Genomic DNA, 23,097 nt, shown 5'->3' on the forward strand with positions numbered 1-23,097 from the left:
GAGCCTGGGTTCAAGGATTTGTTCTTTCCCAGGCAAGCTTTCCTCACCTGACACCCCCACCTCCACTCACCTGAACCCCCAGTACAAACACAGACACCCACCTCTACTATGCATATTAATAAATATTCTTTATTTAAATTTTTGCACATTGCGCTTTAGCATATTACATCCAAAACATTTTGCAAATGGATGTCTACTTTGTAAAATCTTATATTCAGCTCCTTGTCATTCTGTACAGAATTATAGGTACAACATTACTTTGCCACTAGTTTGCTTTTTTGTAAGTCTCACAGGAAGAGAAACATTGAATGAAAAGAGATGGCTTAAATTAGAAGAGAGGCTTGCACAGCTACTCAACTAAAGATACAAGCCTGGAGAAAGAACAAAATTAAGGAAATCACCTCCACCAGCCTCCCCCAGAAAACAGAACAAAAACAAAAAGAAAAAGAAAAAAAAAAGAAAAAAAAAAGAATCACATTAATTTAAGATAAAATTTTGCTGTAAGTCACTAAATTAAGTCTGGAAGGAGAAGGCGCAGTAGTCATCTCGAGTTCAGTGACAGACAGAGTTGGGTTGGGTTCAGTTGGCTCCAGCTGTTGCCAGCCAGCTGTTGCAGACAGGCCCCTTGTGATCGTTGAGGCGACAGTACTTGTTGAACTTCTCCTTCAGGTGCTGCCGGTACTGCTCCCGGTTGCTGTAGAAAGACTTGTTGTTTGCCATGAAGGATTGGATTTCATCCTGGGAGATGAACAGTTCCTCATCAGAAGTACACTCTGACTCATCCTGCAATGAGAACGGGCATTTCAGAGCTGCAGCACATCTGTCCCCAGGGTGCCCTGTCACACCAGCCCAAATCCCAGCTGGCTGATGTGGACACCCTGCTCACACGGGGCTCTGGTTTGGGTGAGAAGCACTCAATTCAGTCGTGAAATGGATCCAAATCTGCTTCAGTCTTGGCACATTCCCGTGGGAAGAAGATGGATTTTATTACAGGGGGTTGGGGGAAAGGTGGGGAAAGAAAAAGGGGAAAAAAAAGGAGGGGGGGGGGTGAGAGAGAAAAATGAGGGAAGATAAAGAAAAGAAACAAAAGGAAAAAGCAGTGAAAGAGAGCAAAGATCTAAATAAGTGGAAGGAGAAAAAAGAAAGCTGCCCAAGGAGCCTGCAGTGGGAAGCAACATTTGAGGCCTGAAGGCAGCAATAATGCCCACTTCATGTTATGGAATAATGCAATCCTTGACAATGAGCACTCGCAACACAAGTTCTGTCACTACATTCCAGTGGCAATTTCTCCTCCTCTGCAAAGCATTCAATTATAAACTTCTCAGGGAACATGCATAAGGGACTGAACTGAACTCTGGGACTCAATTCCTCACTGGGAGTTGAGTTCTCAGCCCCTAAGATTAAAACAGGATGCTACAATCTAAAATTCAAAGGCGGCGGTTACTTACAAGGAGTTCCACTAAGCTTTTGGCACCTTTTCCAGTATCAGGGACAAGTGACATTTCTGTAGGTTCTGCAAACTGTGACACATTTTTCATATGCTCAAACCAAGGCAACTGCTGGCCACTTTTGTCTGCGCTACAGCAGCTCTCAGCGTGTGAGTCTTTGGTCTTGTCGCGGTGAAACTCTGTGTGCGTGAGATTTCCTGAGGTCTCTCTGCTACCTGCATCTGCCAGACAGCTCCCAAGTTTCTGAATCTGAAAGGGAAAAGAGCCTGCAGTGAACTGCCAGCGGTGTTTAACGTGGGATATTCGAGTTTGAGACAGAAGCAGAGGGAAAAGAGGAAGGTTCAAAGGTGAGCGAGGGTAGATATTTGTATTTAAATGTGTGCTTGGGAGCTGGGGGGTGGCACATTCACCGAGAGGGAGTAAAAAAGTGCACATGCTTAGGAACACAGAAGAGACTCCACCACAACCTACTCTAGGAAGGACCTCAATTCCAAAACTTGGGATGACAAGGGAACAGGAGATCTCCCGTTGTCCCATTTGCAGCGTAAGTCTCAACGGGAATTTAAAATCCTTCTGTAACTACTAAATATAAGCATTTAGAAAAGCATCTGGCAGAGCCATGTTCCTTACGTGGTCATTCTCACACTTCAAAGCTTTACTTTTCTTTTTCTTCTTTTTATTTTTGCCTTTTGTGTTACTCTCCTCTGCGTTAGCCCAGCACTCCACACAGCTATCTCCATCCTCCTCCTTGTCGTCGCAGCGATGGACGCAGGCATCGTCCCCTGCAAAACACAGCCAAGTCCCCTTTGAGATGCTGCAGCTCTGGGGATATTAAAGCATCAATATCTTCTTCCCACACCTACCATTTTCATCATGGTTGCAGATGCCCTCAGTGCAGGCCACGTCCGAGCCCTCCCGGGACCCCGTTTCGCTGCCCTCCATGCTCGAGGAATAGCCACAGTCGCTGCCAGTACAGTGTGGAGATAAACCTGAGACAGAGGCCAAAATTACTGCCATCTGTAGGAACTGCTGCACATTCTTTAGTTATGCCTCTACCGAGAAAGAATTCAGAGAACCCCAGGCAGGTTTAGGTTGGAAGGGTCCTTAAAAATCACCTCATTCCACCCTCCTGCCACAGGCAGGGACTCCTTTTTAAAAGCTGCTCACCCCATAAATGGCAAATGCTTTTTAAAAATGAAAAATGCTAACATTCAACATACCTTTCTTGATTTTAGGTGAGCCTAATAGGGTACCACTACTAGGACAAGTGCAAGAAGTGCTTTCATTAGTAACAATTACTTCTACACAGTTGTTGGCTTCTTCGGTGCTACCACAGGCTTTGCAGCTGCTTTCTGTGAAGCTGGAGTTTTCCTTCAAAATGAAACAAAAAACACTTGCAGGCACTGAAAGCAGCTCAGCCAACATTTTTGTAAAGGATACTCTTTCCATGAGAAAAACCAGCTGACACTGACTGATAACAGCATTGCTTAGAATTCTTCACAAGTACAACACAACTAAACAAAACCCCCAACCAATTCACCTTGACCCACAGTCACAGCTCATTAAAGCCAGCCAAGAGATCCTGAATAATAATTGCACTTAAAGATTCCCCCTCTCCAAAAAATTCAGTGGTAATACAAGCAGCATTTGAATCCCCAGGATCTGAGTGATCTTTAAGAAATCACAGTTGAAAAATAATCTGGCATAACCTGAACCTCAGATTTAGGATTAAACAGAACCCACCCCACCAAACCCCAAAAGCTGAGGAGTCCCAGGTAAACACATTACAAAGGCTCTGCTCGTCTGAAATTAAATTCCACCAGGGACCAAAATACAATAAAATCCCTCAAGAATTCTACCAGGCAACAGTGAGCTGATGGATGAAGCCCCAAAAAGCCCCAGCTTTTACCTTTGCCTGATTGATTTCCTTCTCTTCTGCTGCCTGCAGAGGAGCAGGGATCTCACATACACATTTATTTTTCCGTCTGTTCTTCCGCTTTTGGCGTTTCTTCTCTTGCTTAAGCTCTCTCACTCTCTCTTCTTCTGAAAACTCTTCACAGAGCTGCTCCAATCGACTAATGCCCTGCACTTTTTCCACAGCCATCTGTTCACAGAGGTTAGATCCAGTTATAGAAGTTATCATAATTCAAACTTTCACATTAATAAAAAAGGGGAAGGATAACAGCCAGAAATGAAGTCCCAGTAACACAACTATTGTTACAGGAGGAAAATGAGCACCCAGATGCAATCTTGGTTTAGACTGCTGGAAGCTCATGTAGGGGGGGAGCTCTGGGTTGCACCCATGGCCCAGATTCACATTTCTCAGTGAAGAGTTGCAGATTTTGATTCCTTATGGGATCTGTGATACTCTGATCCTGTGGGAGTAAAAAAACCTCCAAGAACTAACCAGCTCAATGTTCCATTATGATCTTTCCCAAACTGATTTTTGTCCTCCTTCTCTGGTGTTTCAGAGAGAACAGTTATTATGAATGGAAGATAAACACAGTAAAAAAATCCACGTCATATAAACTGGTAATTAGTATTAAGTATTGGCAAAAGTTAAAGGAGTTCTGTCTGAAGCTCAGGATCCCACAGGATCAGAGTGCATTTGAAACATAAGAGCTTGCAACCACTTTTGTAATTCAAAAGCATATCCTCCATTTTTACCCATAAACCAACCAATACCTGTTGCAGCCCGAGCTGCTTTCAACGCAATCAGGTAGAAAAACAATTAAGAACACAGAAGGTTCAGGGCACTGTAATGGGCAGCTTGAAAATAAAAGCAAGCCTCAATCTTTGATATTCCAGCTTATTCCACATGGGAACACACTCCAGTTGTGCTGTGCATGGATGTCAAACAACTGAACAAGGGACTGACTGCAACACCTTTGGCACTCCTTCCAGCCCAATGTTAGAAAGCAGAAAAATTACAGTAACAACGGGCTCAGCTACTGCAGCAATTCAGACACAAATTGGACAAAACTGATGTTTTTACCTCAAAGCTCTTGCGTAAAGCATCAACCCCCAGGTAGAAGAGCATCTGCCACGTCTGCTCCTCAGCCCGCAGCTTCTGCCAGATCCGGTGCAACCTCTCGTACAGGTGGATGCCCAGGCAGGTGAGAACCTCCTCCTGGGCTATGTCTATTGTCTTGGCGTGCCTCTCTCTGCGTCTGGGGGAAAGGGGAACCAAAGCACAGCACTGTTAGAGCAGCTGGAAGCCAACCAAGGGATCAAAGCAGGGCTGACGTGTTCTCTGAAGGTTCAAGTGCAGCTGTGTTTGCAGGAGCAGCCTGGCAGGGCTCTGCTGTGCTGCATGCAGATGCAAAATAGAAAGGAACAGGTCAAAGCCACCACTGTGCCTTGCCACTCTGGCTTCAGGTGCCACATCCTGCTCTTCCTAGGAAGGATCAAGAGTTTAAATGCTGGAGATGCATTCTTTTGTGTCCTAAAATTTGCTGGAGTTCACAGCAATTATGGCACTATCAGTTAGCTCAAGCTGAATAAACACACAGGGAATTTGGTACATTACTTACCGTGCAGAGTACAAATATTTCAGTATTAATCTGTTCATTATCCATCTATTATCTATCAATCTGGTCAATCTGTTAAGGGAAAACTATTGTGAAAGGATTTTTCATCCTCATTAAACAGTTATGACTAAGTTTTAAAGGTACTGAGGATGATCTTTAATGCCACTTCCAACTCATTCTATGATTCTCCAACACTGAGATCAGAACTGTCCTCTTCACTAGAAGGTTTTAAGACTCTCAAAAAAGGCTCAGAAATACACAAATGGCAACAAAACTAACTCGAATACTTGGCATTTGGCAAAACTCAACCAAGGCTCTCTTTCTATTTCGCATATTTGAACACCTCAGTGGACAAGCAGGCAGCTCTGGGGAGTGAAAAACAAACTGCAAGACACTTGCTGACTTCTTCCTTCCAAAGCACAGCCGAAACCTCCGGAGCGCTCGCTCCGAGCCTACACCGGGCACAGATATTCACAACCACAAATCCATCAGGCTGCAAAGAGGCAAAAAAAAGCCACTTTGGGCAAAGACATTGAAGAGTCAAATAAAGAAGCAAAGCGCTAGATAGCCCACTCTAGCCAATTACATACTCATACCCTCCTGCGAACTCGGGCTCGGCCCGGCCCAAGAGGTGCGCGATGAAGTCGGTCTCGCAGCACACGTGGATGTGGCGCTCGTGGGGGCAGCAGCGCAGCCCCTCGTACAGGGCAGCACAGTATCCCTTCTCCTTGCTGCAGTCCAGCTCCCCAATCAGGATGTTGTAGGCACGCAGCACTTTGTTCTTGCAGTCGGTGCAAAACCTGGAGGGGGGAAGAACAAAGTCGGGCTCGGTGCGCGTGAACGCGCCGGGTACGCGGTGACGGGAGCTGCAAAAAATGGGATTGTTGTAGTATTTTGGTTATTATCCAACTAAATTGACCATTAATTGTCCTACCCGTTCTACATTATTAACCTGGTTATTCTGACCATGAATTATCCCACCTGTCCTACGTTACTAATCTGGATATCAAACCTCCGTCCTCCGAAGCGAATCCTCGATTTGAAGGAACTCCCACGCGGAATTCAACTCAAAGATCAGAAATCTCAACAGTTTGCCAACAGTGCAAAATCCCTCTCTCAAGTAACAAGTACCACATCACCTTCTAGCAATTCTTTAAAGTGTACTCAAGTGAGTGATATGAAACGAGGCAAAGTTTCCTCTGGTGCCTGCTGTACAAAAGTGAACCTTGTTTCCACCACAAACATATTTTGAATTATTAGATTGCTGTGCTGATGGCCAAACGAGGGTTATTTATAACACAACATACTCATTTTAAACATGTGACAGCTCATGTGTGACAGGAGTATACTTATAATTAAAATACAAGCAAATTAAGCTCATTCTGTGTCATAAGAGGAGTAACCTTCAAGAGGCTGCGAGATCTCTTGCTGGATGACTCTAAAAATGCAAGTCAGGCAAGCTGCTCACATTTCAGCTCAGAAAGCTGGCTCCCCATGCCAGCTCTGGATGGTGTTTTTTCCCTTTCCTAGTGTCTCCAGCCACTTGACAGCACTAAGTCAAACCTATTTTGCTGTTAGAGCTACTATACCTGTCTGCTTTCTGTGGTGGAAGGAGAGAAAACAGCAGTATTATTGCAGGTTAGCACCAGGAAGGCAGCCAAGGCAGTGTTTAATGTCACAGGAGATTAAAGTTATTTTGTTTCCAAAGTGTTATTTCCACAGCACCTCCACCCCCGCGCCCATCTGTGCCCCCACAGCTGATATCAGAACCTTGAGACTGCTGGAAATTAAAAACTTTTCAATCAGCACGGCAGGTCCTGTGCACATGCAACTCTAATTTAATGGTTTATTTCTGCCCTGCATGAGAGATTTAACAGCACCAGGCATAAACAAGTGGTTTAAAGAAGTGCTTTAAAGGCAACACCAAGACTAAAATCTGCTTGCACTAGTGCAGTTCACAGGATTTTGAAATGGCACATACTCTTCAAAAGCCCAAAAACAGGCACAGCCCAAGAGCAGTGGAAGAGTGAATGAAAGCACATGATTTTTAAACATTAAACCGTAATTCTTAATTTAATCCTAGCAAAAAAAAAAAAAAAAAAGACAAGCAGCTATGACTTCACCAGAGGCCTCCACATTTTCCCTTTCATTACACACAATATTTCACCATCTTTGTCTCATCAACCATCCCAGTGCAGCCTGGCAAAGCCCCCCATCACCACCAAGCTGAGATCTTCAGCTTCACAACAGAGAATCCCCCACGTTTTGACCACTCTGATCTCCTAAAAAACGTGCATCCCCCAAAAGGAAGGTGTGGTTTGTTCCTTTCACATACCTGTGTTTCCTTAGGTAGGTTTCTAACGTTTCTAGGAGACAGCTCGAGTCAATCAGGACCACTTCATCCCTGCACTCCTGGGACATGAGCTCCCACACATCCATCCAGCAACCCCTGCATGGAAATGAGACACAAAACTTCATTTTCCTGTTGGGGGCCAGCAAAGAAGCCCAGCAGAGCCTCATTTTTTACCTGACTGCTCCCTGGGAAGGTCCATAGCAGAAAATGATGCTACACTTGCTCTCTTTCATCTTCCTGTCTTCTCTACTTTTCTTAACTGCTCTTAATTTCTTTGAACTGAGTCTGCTACTGCTCCTTTCACTGTCACATAGTATTACCAAATATTTTTCAGACCTATAACATATATTATCAGCTAGTTATTCTTCCTACACAAATCCTATGGAAAATGCTGCTCTGTTCCTTAATTTAATTTGAATTCTTCATAGGTTAAGGTTTAGCATCTATGAAAGTTTGGGTGAGAACTGGAGATGCAAATTTTGCTGTCTATGCTTATAACCCATGACTTTCTAACGTTACAGCTGCAAGCCAGCCATGATTTGTAGAACATTAAGTATAAATACATTCAAGTTTTAATATTTGGCATCTGAAGACAATTTGGTATAATAACAAAAGAAAAAAGCAAAACAAAAAAACCCAAACAACTTTGACCAGAAAACATCCCACCTCAAATTTCAAAAATTCGTTGAGAGTATCAAAACAACATTACAACTCACATTTGGATGTGCTAAAAGCGAGCAAAAAAAATGCACTTTAAGTAACAAGTCATGTTACTTACAGGCTTGTCTACACTTGACACTTTATCAGAATGCTCATTTCTGTCTTATGGCTACAACAGAGCAGGAAAATGGGAAGCAGCAGCCCTATTTCCTAATTAGAGCAGCTCTGTGTGCCATTACCCATTTGCCAGGTCCTAGGGCTTGCATTTAGGAGAGTTTCAAATGCTCCAAGCCCCAAGTGGAGCTGAGGAGCCAAAAGCCAGGCACAGACTGAGGACATCAAGTAACCTTCGAGTGGCATTAGCTGCTTACATAACTCCTCTAATTAAACACACAGCTCCAACTCAAAGCCTTTTTTGTGTGGAGGACATGCCCAACAGATACAACTCATCTGAAGGAGATTCTTGTAAGGATGGGGAGCAGGAGCTCTATGTTGGTACATGAAGTTTGGTCTGTGACAACTGGGTGTCTCCACAGCCCAGCCAGAGGCTGCTGGTGTCCACTGCAGGCAGATTTATTTGAATTTATACCAGTGCTGATAAATTCTGCTCACTTCTGTACAGAACACAGGGGTTGCAGCTGAGGAAAGGAGTGCAAGTCCTGCTTGTTATCAAACTGCACTGCTTGTCCACAGGTCATGTTCTCTGATAACCCCAAAGTTTTACCTGCAGAGTACAAAATACTGTTCTTCCTCATATCTCCTATTAACCTGCCAGCACCCAAATTACTAAAGGGATTTATTCCAGCATGAATTGAGGAAATAAAAGCAGCATTTTCCTCTCTATTCATTCAGCTTCAGAATTGCTCTACCTTGCCAAAGTGCTAACTGCAGGTTCCACAGCTTCTGTTCTCACACAGAAAAGATTAAGCTTACTAAATATAAAAAAAATAAAAAACCAAAACCCACTTTCAAGATGCTATGAATTTCCTTATTTAAAAAAGAAATATATATATACACCCACACCCCCTATACTCTCAGGATCTCGTGTAACATAAGCTTTAAACTAATTTAGTGAAAGGCCTGTAACCAAAATATAATAGAAGATAATGATTAGTTCCCAGTATCCTCAAGCAGCACAAGCAAAAATCAAGTGTCAAATTCCACATGCCTGGTATCCCAGGGGATTTAACTAAACCCAGAGAGACTCCAATCTGCATAGAAAAATACATGTCCTGTAACTGGAAACCAGGAGCAAGCTTTCACAGGTTGGAGGCTTAACCAGCAGCAGAACACAGCTGAGTAAAAAAGGTCCAGACACCCCAATTAAGCACAAGAGACTAATTTATTGGTCATCATACGAAAAAAAAAATAAAGGAGCCACCTCACAAACAAGAAACCTCCCTAATATCCACAATAGATTTACAGGGAGTGTTTTTCTGCTTCACCAGCTGGAATAAATCATTTCAACTTCAAGACAGAGGCATATATGCATATTGTTCAGTGGTGTATTCAAAACATGCTGTCACTTTTGAGAAAATACATTTTATGGAGTTCCAGCTTTAACCCTGCATCCAACCACAATAAAGCCCTTGGTTAACAATTGTGCAAGGCATTTTTAATAATCCCAAGCAAAAAGATGTATATTTATTTAGCATGTACCCTTTGACCTCAATGTGAGAAAATCTGCTGAGCAACCATTTAGGTCTAGAATACAAAAACCAGTTTGTCTTTCTGGACCATTGTTCATATCACAGTGAAGAAGCCATCCATGCCCTGAGCATACCCAAAACTCCTGGTGCTTCTTTTCCTCTCCCCAACAACTATTTAGGTCTGCTACAATCCAAGTGCTACTCTGGCAAACAGACCAGAGCACAAAAATTGATCTCAATGTTTAAAAATAGATTAGTCTCAATACTTTGCTTCCTTAAAATATTAAACACAGGCTTACCCCAAAGGTTTTGGTTTGTGTGTGTCCAGGGAGTGTAGTTGACACCTCTTGTTCTTCTTACTTTTGGGAATTGCATCAATCATGTCATTCAGTTTGGACCTATGAGAGGAGGAAAAAAAAAAAAAAAAAAAAGTGAGGAACTCTGAAAACCACTGGATCAGGTTACACTACCTCACTCTCCCCATCTCCATCTCCTCAACTCTGCACTAACCTTCCCTACTTTTCCTGCTAACTGGAGCAAGAAGAACGAGCTGGAAGGCCAAGGCACACTGTGCTGAGCACTCACTGTTTGCTCTGCTGACAGCTGAGGAACTAATGGCACTGGGGGATTTATTGTGCTCACCAAGCCCAGAAGGTTTCACTTTCTCAGTGCTACCTTTCTACCCAAGAGCAGCAAACTTTGGTGGAAAAATTAACTCTTGTTTTTTTTACATGTCAAGTAATGAGGCGAACACTCTTCTCCCACAGACCATGAAAACCCTGCAGCGCCTGTACCAGATAACGACTGAACATTAAATACTGCCATCTTTCAACTGCAATCATGGCACTCCAGCTGGTGGTATCAAAGATTAGGTTTGCTCCTCTCCCAACAAACAGCTGTAATTACGGATGCTGAAGAGGAGAACGTGTTGAGACAACTCGGCACTGCCAGGAAGGCGGCGTGCAGAGCGGGGACGCTGCGAGCAGCCGGCAGACACTGACCCGTGCACGTAGAAGAGTGTGTAAAGCTTCTTGGCATCAGTCATGCAGCTGCGGGTGACTGAGAGCACCCCCTTGGGCCCCACGGTGAGGGGCTCCAGGGCAGGGTTCCCCGACTCCACCAGCTGGGAGAAGAGGCGCTCCACGCTGCGCCGGCAGCCCACGCACGGCACCAGCTGCGACAGCGCGCTCAGCACCTCCCGCGACGTCACCATCATGGCAATGTTCAGGTCCTGCTGCTTCAGCATGCTGTGTCTCTGCAAAGAAAGCACCAAAAAAATCAGATCATTTAATACTTGTCTTCTGGGTTTTTTCTCCTCTTTGTTGCCTCCTTCCATCTCGAAGGATGGAATAACCGTCCCAAGTGGGAAATCCTTTCTCTCCACCTCGGCGCAGTTGTTGTAGGAAAAGGTCTCACACACACCAAATTCAAGTTTTCATCTGCTCACGCTCGTTTTATCTTTGGCAAATGGAAAGGAAATTTTATGGAAATCTCGTTTACAACCAACTTGTTCTGTTCAGATCGTGACAGTTTAGCAGTTCTTTTTCCTGGAAGGCTAAATGCCATTTCCTATTACAATCCTACCAGCTGGAACTGAAGAAAGCACACATTACTACTCAGGGTGAAGCCTTTGACTTCAGTAGTGAGCATCCAATGTCTGCTATTAATAGAACATTAATGAGAACACCTTCTAATATTGCTTACGTCAATAAACAGTTGTAGACGTGTCTCCTGGCCACTGTGTCAAACACATCCTCACAAAAAGCACATACCCTTCTAGTCCTTCTCACTGCTGAATTACTGCCTTGGCTTTCAGCAGCACTGAGGGGCCACCAGCAGAGCTGTGCAGAGCAGAGAGCCCCTTCCTCACACCCCAACACACAAAGCCACACTTGACTTGTATCTGCACAGGAAATGTCATGCCACCAGAGTATTTTCTGTATTACCATCACATCATCCAGTCAAACACTCCTCACACACAAAGGACTCGCCACAACTTCTGGGGAAAGGGAGAAAAGACCACACAACACAGCAGAACTCATATCCACTGAAAAGAGAAAGTGTTCTCAGCTCCTTCTATGCAATATGGAAAGCAGAGGTACCATCAGGTAACATTTAAGGCTTGTGCTCTTAGACGAAGGCCCATTAAATCATCTGCCAAGCACTATCACTCTGCAATAACGCTCCTTCCTGTAATTAATTGCAGGAGTCACAGCGAAGCAGGAACGAGCTATTTTCACAGCCCAGCTACACTTGGCATGCAGCACGTGTCTGCACTGCTGCTGTCAACCCTGAGCAAGGTCCTGCAACTGCAGAGCAGCAAACTCTGCCCCTCTGGACATCAAGTGGCACCACTCTGCAGCTGCTACAGGTGTTACGGTACTACAGTTGCCAGAATTTGGCACATCAGTTTCTAGGGTACCACAAAACCAATTCTCACTACAAACTGGCACACAAATTCAAACCTGGGATGGGCACTGATCATAAGAACCCAACCTCAAGCAATCCATGCTTCCATTTGAAAAGGCAGTTCAAAATTGCTCAGGAAAACAAAAATCAAGATTTACTGAGAAGCTGTAGTTTCCACTGCATGTTCTGAGCTCTCAGACATGCAGCAATTGCCTCCTGACAAGACAACGTGCCATAAACCCTATGGAATCCAGAGCACAACTGAACCCAGTGCACTTTGGTACCAATGTGTGATTGCTCCCAGGTGCTGACGTGTCTGAGGCATTCCAGGAGTCACAACCTCCTAGAGAAGCAAAGCCACAAACCTGAGGAAAGCAAAAATCTCACATCTTATGAAGCATTATTTACCTGGATGAACTGTTTCAATTGTGTACTGTTATTCTGATGTCCATCGAGGTTCAGCACATTATCAGGAAATTCCATCACCATCTATGCAAGAGAGGGAAAGCAACTTAAAGAGGAGCTTTAAAACAAACTAACAAGAAAAAGTCAAACAGAGCATTAGCTGTTTTACTTTCTTGAGGGAAATAAGAGTGAAATTATGTTAAATGTTCATTCTTTTCACATCATTACAGGAGCTTGGGAAAGGATAGAAGTAACTGTTTCAGATAGTGAATGTTTCTGCAAAGAAATAAATGCTTCATTAATATAATGCTTTAGAGGCAGTTTATAAATGGCAACTCTTAAATAGCTGTTAAAAAGCAAAAGTTGCTAAATGGACCATCAGTATTTATACTATCATCTACATGACTTGAGACCCTGCTTCAGCTTAAAAAAAAAAAAACAACTTCAACATACTGAGATCCAAGTGGACCCAAGAGCTTAACTCAATTTATAAAGCTCTGAGGAAACAGTCACAACAGTTTAATGACACAGTCAACTCCTCCAAAGGCTAATTTCAAACCATATTAACCCAACAAGGTACTCCAAGGCACAGTTTGCTTTGTGTGATTGCAGCTGCAACTCTCAAGAGGCTGAAAGCAAAATGTTAAGCCTACAGAACAATGTGATTACTTGTAAGTAATTAATAACATTTCTTATCAAATTACTGAGAAACAAAGAGGGCAATTTCTTTGGAGGAGGCAGAAATCTCAAAAGTAACTTTCAGCCACAAGTCCAACTGTGCAACCATGGAATAAAATGAAAGCAACTAGAAAAATGTGTAAAGCCTGGCTTAGTTCTCTTCTCTGCCCAAACTGAGAAATAGGGAATTTGTCAGTATGAACACTGAAAGTTCACTCTAAAATCTGAAAGACAAAACAACAGCTTTGGTTAATAACCCCAATGCAAATGAACACCAAATCAAACTGATTCATCCCTTTTGCTCCTTCCACCTTCCCTCAGCTGTCTAGTGAAGGCAGAATTCCCTGCTGTCTGCCCAATTGCCACCACTGCCTCCAGAGAACTCACACACTCACTTTTCCAGGCACTGAACACCACTCCAAAATAAACACCATTTCTCTGAGAACAAGGCACTCTTTTGCTGTCCCGTGTGCCCCAATCTGAGCGTTGGCACAGCTGCCTTATCTCTGTGCAGAGCAGTGCCAACCCTAACCCTCAGCTCCTCTGCCAGCTTCCCTCACCCCTGATCCATCCACACCACCTTCTGCTGCAGATTTGCAGCTTTCCTACATCACTCATGTGGTGTTTTCTGTGGGCCAGGAGCTACAAACAAAAGTAAAAGCTCTATCTGCTAATAACAGAGACAAGAGATAAATCTGCCTATTCCCCCACCCTCCCACCTTCATCTCCCACTGTCAGACAACACCCTGAGGTATTTCGTACCACAGAGCAAAAGAATCAAGGACTAAATTAATTCGTGTGTCTGATGAGATTTTATTAAGTGGTTAAACATCAACCACCATCACACCCTGAACTGGAAAGGGAAAAAAAAATCCTGTGATACCACATCAAATGGAATGCCTTCTAGAAACCATAAAAGCTGCTTAAGAAATGAAAAGGGTTCAATATTGAAACCTCCTTTAATTTCTGGCTGAGCCAGAAGGAACAGGGAAGTGTGGTGGTGAAGAATCCACTCAGGGCAGCAGTATCTCCCTGCACCTGAGCTGCTTCCTGGGCTACTACAAAGCAACACCCAAAAGAAGAGAACATGGGCCATCCACTCCTAATTTGCAATCACTAACTCACCCACTCCAGTTTTAAGGCATTAAACCTTCCAGCAAACAGGTACAGTTGTTCCCATTGTTTTTAAAATCTGAGTTTTCAAAGAGGTAACAGAAGCCAGTTACTATCAATAACCACCATTACTTTTTAAAGATGGTGCTGCAGATGTAAAATTCTGTTTCAAAGACAGCTGCATGTCTTGTAATAGCTCTCATTAAGTATTTAAAAAATAAATTATAGATGACAGACAAGGAAGCTCAGAGTTCATTCACTTGCTCCTGCAGATTTTTTTTTTAAATAAAAGTCTCCAGAAACCAGCTAGAAATCTAAATGGCTTGTAACAACAGTAACAGAATGACCAAGAAAAAAAAAAAAAAGAAAACGGACACAAGGTAAAGTTTTTTTTTTTGTGGTGAGGATGACTTGCACTTGCATAAATGCCTTTCTTCCAGATGGATATAAAACTGATTTATATATAGAGAACCCCTTCAATCATGAGCCTGGTGTAAAAAGCAGAAGGGCAGCAACAACATGGTCCAATTACACAAAGTTTGGGCCTGGTGTTAAATTTTGGGACTAAATGACAAACGGAATTTTAGGTCTGCTGAAGTTATCCACTCGGTACAGCTGAATTCTCACTCTCAACTTATTACACACAACAAAAATAACAAGAGCGTAGCAAGTCTGCATGACACAAATTCATGGGTAATTTTTACAGGCAGTCCAGGAAGGAGAAAAAAAAAATAGACAGAAATCTAAAGGAAATGAATGGGCACAGTAACTTCCAAGGTGTGGCCAAGACACCAAAACACTCAAACTTGCACTATTCCTGCACAGTGCTGGGTCTTCCAGGTCATCAGCCCCTCCAGGAGAGGCAGATACTGCTTTGGACAACTTTAGGGTAAACTTTGCTAAATACCTGAACACAGTTAACCAGAGAGAAGCCAAAAATAGTGATGATATTTGGTAAATTAATAACATGCCACCATTCAAATTGATCAAAACTAAAATACAGCAATGGGACTTCCTTCAAATGCAGCAAAACCACATGAGGCCTGCCTGAAGACATTCAATTTTTGTTCTGGAAGGTGGAAGAATGGTTTGGATCAGAAGGGGACCTTGAAGATCATCCAGTTCCACCCCTCTGCCATGTGCAGGGACACCTTCCTTAGCTGGTAAAACTCAGGGATTCTTCCAGCCTATACATTAGATTAGGAATTTAAATCACCCCCATTTCACATCACTTATAGTAACAACAGTTACTGTGCCACTATCAAGAGAAATCAAATGTGAATCTTTAAGATACCAAATTACACTAAGTGCTGTATTATTTTCAAGGCATTTTCATGCTTTAAGAATTAAAACAAAGAGCAACTGGCTAGTTGGAGATTTTTTTTTCCCATTTGTTCCGTGTTCTCCTACAATGCAATTTTTTAACCTCCCTCTAAACACAAGAGGAGAAGGACCAGCAGCTGCATTTAGTTGATTTTTTTCCACTGAATCTTCTGGAAACAGCCAAACCCACCACGTTTTCCAATTCACAGCAACACCCCGAGACGGGAACTCTCCGATTTGCTACATTTTTACACACTTGATAAACCCTGACTTGACGCCAAAGCTTTCAAAAATGCCTTCAGCCTTTTCTCGCTGTTTTAAGAGAACGAGCAGCCGGTTCCAAGCCGGGGTTTCACGGTAACATGGCTCCCTTCCTTCCCAGCTGAAAAATGGCTTTGCTCCACCCTTGAGCACCGAGCCACGCTTGTGGCTCCGGCACAAGTTGTGCACAGGCCCCGGCACAGCGATAACTCCCTCATTATGCGGTTCGCCCGCTCTCACAGCCGGCCATCAGATTAAAAAAAAAAAAAAAAAAAAAAAAAAAAAAAAAAAAAAAAAGTTGCCACATTCAGCTCTGTTAACCCCAAGTGTTGCAAAGTCCCAAAGATTAACGCTGCAGGAGCTTGAGGAGGAGCCAGCGAGGCCCCGCGAGGAGGAAAGGCCCGGCCTGGGAATTTCAACACGCGGGAGGAGCGGGGTACAGCGGGACGGGCCCGCGGGGACTCACCGTGAGGGTGTCATCGATGTACAGGGGGATTTGCCTCTTCTCGAACGGGAACTCCTCCTCGCCGTCCCGGCACACCGCCACCAGCCGCGCCATCGCTGCTGCTGCTGCCGCTTCCTCCTCGCTCCAGCCTGCGGGCGGCCCCGGCCGGAGGTAAACACCCGCCGCGCTTCCCCGCCACACTTTCACCAGCAGCCGGCACCCAGCCTGCGCTCCCCATCGCCTGATTCACCACGCCGAGCCCGGCCCGCCCACCCCGCCGCGAGGGACCCGCACGGGCCGGCAACGGGCCGGGGATGCGGCAGCACACGGGGCGGCGAGGAGGGCAACGGAGACCCCCGGGGAGAAGGGGGAGATGGAGCTCCGGCCGGGGATAGGAGATGGAGATCTAGGAAGGGAGATGGAGCCCGCGGGGGAAAATGGAGCCGCCACGGGGAGATGGAGCCGCCGCCGCCCCCCGCCCGTCCGTTCGCCCGTCCGCCACCGGCCCGGCGCGGCCGCCGGGACCCGCCCAGCCCGGCGCGGCTCTGCGGCTCCTCCGCCGCCCCCGGCCCAGCGCCGGGGGAACCTCCGCCCGCCCGGCGCTGCCCCGGGCGCCTCACGGAGCGGTTCCAGCGCCCGCCCCGCCGCCTCCCCGCGGGTTACAGCCCGGCTTGTCCCGACAGACCCACCCCTTCCTCCCGCTGCTGCGCGGCCTCGCCCGGCTCCCCACGCGGGGCTGCGGTGGCGGGGAACACCCCGGCGAGGCGGTGGAGACCCCACGCTGCCGCCCGCCCCTACCCTCCCCCCGTTCCCCCGGCGGCGCTGCCCCGCGGCCGGCAGGCCCTTACCGGCTGCTGGCGGCGCTGGGCGGCCCGGGCGCTGTGACAGGCGGGCGGCACCGCGGGTCCGGAGCCGCCTCCTCCCTGCCCGCCCCGGGGCCGCCCCGCCCCGCTCTCGCGAGAGCCGCGGGCACCGCCCGGGCCCGCCCCGGGGCACCCGCCTGGCCTGGCCTGGCCTGGCCTGGGCTGGGCTGGCCTCGGGGCCCGCACGGCGCTGTGGCCGCTCCGGCCGGGCGGCAGCGACACGGGGCAGTGCCCGCGGGCCTCGGGAACGGTCTCCGGAGCCGGCAGTTGGCCTCGGGGCGTTGGGGGTTACAACGAGCGGGGCCGGGCCGGGCGTTACCGCGGGTAACAGTTCCACGGGCTGATAAAAACGCGCTGAACTCAACGCTCTGAGGCGCGGGGAAAGGGCAGGAGGATGGCGGGGGAGGGGGGGGGGGGGGACTTCGGGGTGTCCTGTGCGGGGATAAGCGTTGGATTAGATGTCCTTGGTGCTCGCTAAGTTCTCCGTCTCAGACGCTGCCCCGGCATCGAACGCAGCTCAGCCCTCGCTGCGCTGGTGCCAAGCCAGGCAGGGCAGGATTTAATAGCTCTGCTTGGCGCCTGGAGCACCCCAGTGCAGCCAGATCGAAATCCTGTGGCTGCCTCAATTAAGCAGCCCAAAGGAAAAAAAAAAAAACAAAAACAACAAACCCCAAAGTCTTTCTTGAACTATTGAATGATACAGCTGACCTGTTCATTCTTGTTATGTGTGGATATAGGCACTAAAGCCCTCACAAGAAAATGCACGGGAGGTAATTAAGGAGCAGGATTCTTAATTTTTTCTTGTGTCTGCATAAAAAACCCCGATTTTTAGTGGAGGAGTTAATTCACTCAAGCTCCTCATGTAGCAGCTGTAAGGGGAACATGTGGAGTGATGGTGCTGCACTGTTTGCAGTCGGTGTTCTCATGGTTTTCTGCAGCAGAAAAACTGGGGATTTGTGTTTCTCACATCGGAGCACTCTAAAGCACCATGAACTTAGGCCTTCACAGGGATGAACGTGCCTGTGTCACTCCCCACTCCCAGAGTGTGGTTGGATCACATCAGCATTGCCCCAGGTTTTGTGTTCTGGGAGTGCACACTGGTACGAAAAGCACCATTACATTCCATACAATTTTTATCCGTGGATTTTTAATTTTCTTTTTTTTAAGTTGCTGGAACACGAGGCTTGTTTGTTATCTCCCAACTCGGCAGCCAGCCCCTTCCTGCATTCATTTGCATGGCCCTCTTTGCCTGGAAGAAATACCTGTTCTCTGGGACAGTGTGGCTTTGAAATAGGATACTGCCTGGAATCTTCGGGGTAACATCTGACTTCAAAAGAGATACCACTGCAGTTGGGAGAGGAGGCATTCTAGAGTTGATCTTTAAAAATAATGAGATGTGTTAAGAAGTTAGTGATGTTTAATAAAAGGTTAAGGATAGACGTAATCAGATCTACTCCCCCACCATATCCCAGCATTTTTCTACCCTGCAGCCCTACAGAAAGGCCATTTGGTGGAATTACAGCAGCAAAGGCAGAACAATTTCTGTTTTCTGCTTTACTGTTCTTGAAGTAGATTACACATTATGGTTGAGCCATTAGTCTTCCTACTTGAAACATCTTTTACTCATTATGTAACAACTAAGTAAAAGTTACTGATTTTTAAAAATACACCTTCAATCTGTACGAAGGGTTCTTTGTGTAACACAGCCCAGAGTGAAGTGAAATGCAGAGTTCCTGTTCCTTCCAGCCAACAGCTGTGGAGGTGTGTGGAGAACAGCAGTGTCCTGGTGTTCCCTGTTCACATCTTTTCAAACCCCAGCAGAGCTGTTTGTTCATCCTGTGATCAAAGGATGCTCCCTTGCATCTCTGGGTTCTTTCAGAGGCCTGGGCAATTCTCTTGTGTTCATAGGCTGAACACTCAGCATTCATAACTACACCAGTTGCTTCAGGGCAGAGCTCGCTGCATTCGTTATCGACAACAAGCAATGAGAATTGTCTCTCATTAATTCACTGGTGAACAGCTCACAGAATCCCAGAATCATTTAGGTTGGAAAAGACCTCTAAGATCATCAAGCCGAACCTGTGACTGATCACAGTTCACTCTGTGAACCAGCCCAGAGCACTGAGTGCCACATCCAGTCATTCCTTGGACACCTTCCAGTGCCTGACCACACTTTCCATGGAGAAACTCCTCCTGATGACCAACCTGGACCTCCCCTGGTGCACCTTGAGGCCATGTCCTCTTTCTGGGAGAAGAGACCAAACCCACCTGGCTACAACCTCTGATTTACTCCTCAGGGCTTTACAAGCAGGAGAGGTGTCGGGGTGAGAAGCTGGCGTTGCTGAGAGGGTTGTTCTCACTCTGGTGCACACGATCCCCTGGGTTTGCTGCTGTTGTGGCAACCACAGCTGCAGCCCTGGAACTGGCACCACCAGCCCGTGTGGAGCTCGCCCACCAGACCTCCCACGTCCTCCCTGCTTCACCCGGTGCAGTTGGCATCTGGATGCCCTGTGCTTGTCCAGACACAGCTCTGCCTGTCACACCCAATTCGTTCTGAACCACACCGACAGGCTTGTGCTCACAGGCAGAACTCCCTGCAGGTCCCGGGCTTTAAATATTTCAAAAATAAATATCCATGAGTAATTTTGCATAAATAAGTAGTGCCAGTCGGTTTATGAGAGAGACCTTTCTTCCCTAGGCAAGTCTACGAAGTGTTTTAAAATAAACACATCCACCAGTTAGCAGAAAACTCTGCTATAAACTGACAACTAAGAGGTTGTTGCCAGTTCTTGCATTTGTCCCCAGGATAATACAGGCTGCTTTGCTTTAATTCTCAAGACTGCATGGCTTCAAGCTGGAAGCAAACAAGCATGAACTCAGCATGGCCACAGCCTGTAATCCTCAGACTTCACCTTTCTGCTGGCCAGGGGCTTGGGGAACCTCATAAATTCATGACTCTTCCACAGCATGTGTGTCTTAAGGAATCTGATTTAGAGGCTTATTCTCCAACGGTTTGCTGATTCATCACTTGTGATAGACAAGGAGAAATATGAAATATGGCCCATGTGTACTGCTGTAACTCCACTGACATTGGACATCTATCATCAACTACCACTGGCATTCTACTCCTAAAGTATTCATATCCCATTATTGAATTCCTCACAATCTTTAAGTGTATTTCTCTTCCTCATAACAACTTTATGAGGTCAGGAAGAACTGTCACAGTCAGGGAAAGGAACAGAGAGGGTGTTCTGCTCTGGCCTTGCAGGGAAGACTGAGAAACCAAGCAGCTTCCTTCTCAAGCCATTGCCAGAACCCTGACCCAGTGCACTGCACTTCTTTCCATCTGCACCCTGTTTGTTTGCTAATAAAAATTAATTATCAAATGTCCCCCCCTTGAGGACATCTCAGCTGGCAAAATACAGTATTCAGTGTGGTGGTCTGCAGGTTGGAGCTGAAATAGTTTGGTATCTTTGTATTTCCTTATTAAGTGTTGCTCTTATTATCTGCACCACAACCTCCAGCAACTGCTTTATGAATTCATCTGAAGCTGAGTTTTATCCTTCAGAGCATCACACTTTATCTCAGGTCTTCATTTATATTCATCAGTGAGGACGGAAGTGAAATTTAGTTTTAATTCAAAGGCTAATTTAGGTTTCAGTTTCAATATGATTAACACTCCACAATTACTACCATCAAAGTCAAGAATATGCATAAGCCTCTGCAGGATTGGGGCCAAAACATTTTCAAGTATCCACTTTTCTAATACATTTTATATAAAGAATTATTCTTATCTATTATTTATGCAAAGGCCTTAACCAGATAAATCTTGACACAGCTAGGCCTCTCTCTCCATATAATTACTCATTTTCTTTTCATCTAGTTTCTACTCTACCTTGTTATCTAATTCTTGGGTATAAGCAAAGTTCACTAACGGTAAATACAATTTACTCTCGGGAGCAGCAGGAATATTCAGCAATTTCCAAACCTAAGTTTTCAGGATAATGTGCAACAACTCCCAACAGGTAAGATCATCAACTGTATAATTTGGTAAAACAAACCATTAAAAAGTAATCAACACTAAATAATAAAAAGTTCTGCTAGATTATAAATTATTGCAACACATCCAGGAAAAGTACTGTTTTTTCCATTAAATGCCATCATTCAACTACAGCCAACAAAGAACAAAGTCCAGCTTGTCCACTCGGCCAAAGTGGAATCACCAAAACTTTAATACTATACCTCTGGCATGCAATATATACATAATTAAACAGTTAAAAAACACGTATAAGTGCAATATGCATAACGTTACGGCAGCCTTACTGTGGATTGTGTCTATCAGGATGTTCACAGCACCAGTCATAACATTGGCTAGCAAGAAAAACAGTAATTGATTTTTGTTAATAGCACTGATCAGGCATAGCTGTGACAGCTTGTCTTGCCTTCCCCCTGGCACGGCCTCCACTCCGTGCTTTTTCCCAGAATCTGGGGGCTGCACAACCTTCCAGCAACAGGGCACGCTGGACCCCTTGACCAGCAGCTTTGTGAACACCAAGGTGAGGTCGGTGAGCACAAAAAAGCCCAGCAGCAGCAAGCAGTGGGCGAGCACCCAGGTGCAGAAGGGCAGGTTGGCCATGCGGCGGGACACGGGCTCCGTGAACGCCTGGCACAGCTGCAGCAACACCAACAACACCAGAACGGCCAGAGCCAGCCCCCTCAGGGCTTCCAGCCAGCTCCTGACAGAGCTCCTGCGCTGCAGCAGCCACAGCCCCACCTGCACGCTCGCCAGGTAGATGGCCAGGTAGCCAAAGAGGGAGAGCAGCCCTTCCCGGTTGGCATCGAGGAAGCCGAGCCGGGAGCCCCTGCCGTCACTCCCGTGCAGGATGAACGTCTTCAGAGGGGTAGTGCTGAGGAGGAGCTGGTAAAGCACAGCCAGAGCTAGAGCCACAAGCCAAGCCTTATGTTTGGGGAATATGGCTAAAAGCAGAGATGCTGCAAGTCTCACCAATGCCAAGGTAAAGAAGAAGTTCCAGTGCAGCCCGTACTCCGAGGTGTGCTCGTGGTACTCGATGGATTTAACACTCAGCAGCCGCCCAACACCGAGGGAAATCAGCGGCCACACGGAAAACACCTGCCTGGCCAGGCTGGAGAGCCTGGGCTGTGCCATGTGAGGCTTCTGTCGAACCTCGGGGCAAACGAGAGCGTTTCCAAAGATAAAGGCTCCCACCCCCAAATCCATGACTCCGGTGCCGTAGGTCTCGGTCTTGGCGTATCGCCGGGGATACTGCGGGAAATCCACGGCCAAAATGCTGATGGATGTCAGCACGTTGACATAAACACGGAACACAGTTATTGCTGGAATGCACTCGGGATCCAAGCATGCCTCCTGGAATTCTTTTACAATTTGCCCAAAGGGCGCTCTGGACTCCTGTTTTCTCTGGCTGTGTATTTTGAATAATATTCCGGTACATAAGGCAGCTAGGATAACTGGTATGAAAAAGATGACTGGAGACAAGACAGTGCAGGAGAAGAGGAGAGGAGACACCAGCACCAGGAAGTCTAGCAGCAGGCTGTACTTCCTTGAGCTTACAGGTTTTCCATGGTGCAAGTAGTACAGGATCAGGAGGAGCCCTCTGCAGAGCAGGCACAGTGGAGGCAGGGACAAGCCTGCAGAAATTTCCAGCAAACTCGTTCCGTTTAGGTTGCTGATAAAGGCTTCCTTCAGCTGTTTTTGGGACATTCTTCTTCCTTCCTCTGAAAACACAAAACGTGAACTTGAGGTAGCTTTGTAAAACGGATCTCAGAACTCTTTAAAAATGAATCAGTCCATTAAAACAACATTGATTTCGAAAGTTACTGAGTTACTTTTCAATTTAAAGAACACAGAGCAGCGCTGGAGCTGGCCTGGGAAGCCAAGGACAGGCACAAGCTTGAGGAACCTCCAGCACTTCACATCCTGC

The 23,097-nt window shown here is 46.1% G+C and overlaps 2 protein-coding genes across 2 annotated transcripts; both read right to left on the reverse strand.

The window, feature by feature from the left end:
• Positions 1-5: 5 nt before the first annotated feature.
• On the reverse strand, positions 6-16,677 carry GGNBP2 (gametogenetin binding protein 2). Its single transcript, XM_062506874.1, has 13 exons — positions 16,296-16,677; positions 12,458-12,538; positions 10,642-10,895; positions 9,940-10,038; positions 7,314-7,427; positions 5,575-5,778; positions 4,444-4,618; positions 3,358-3,552; positions 2,669-2,819; positions 2,312-2,437; positions 2,079-2,230; positions 1,449-1,697; positions 6-783 (listed from the first exon to the last, which is right to left on the reverse strand). Exons 1-13 carry the CDS (start codon positions 16,386-16,388, stop codon positions 580-582), a joined length of 2,097 nt encoding a protein of 698 aa, XP_062362858.1. The 5' UTR covers positions 16,389-16,677; the 3' UTR covers positions 6-579.
• A 4,679-nt stretch (positions 16,678-21,356) lies between these two features.
• PIGW (phosphatidylinositol glycan anchor biosynthesis class W) lies at positions 21,357-22,877 on the reverse strand. The gene has a single exon (XM_062506806.1). The coding sequence runs from the start codon at positions 22,875-22,877 to the stop codon at positions 21,357-21,359; it is 1,521 nt and encodes a 506-aa protein (XP_062362790.1).
• Between the last annotated feature and the right edge of the window lie 220 nt (positions 22,878-23,097).

This window comes from Cinclus cinclus, chromosome 22 (genome assembly GCF_963662255.1).
Source record: "Cinclus cinclus chromosome 22, bCinCin1.1, whole genome shotgun sequence".
Classification (NCBI taxonomy): Eukaryota; Metazoa; Chordata; class Aves; order Passeriformes; family Cinclidae; genus Cinclus; species Cinclus cinclus.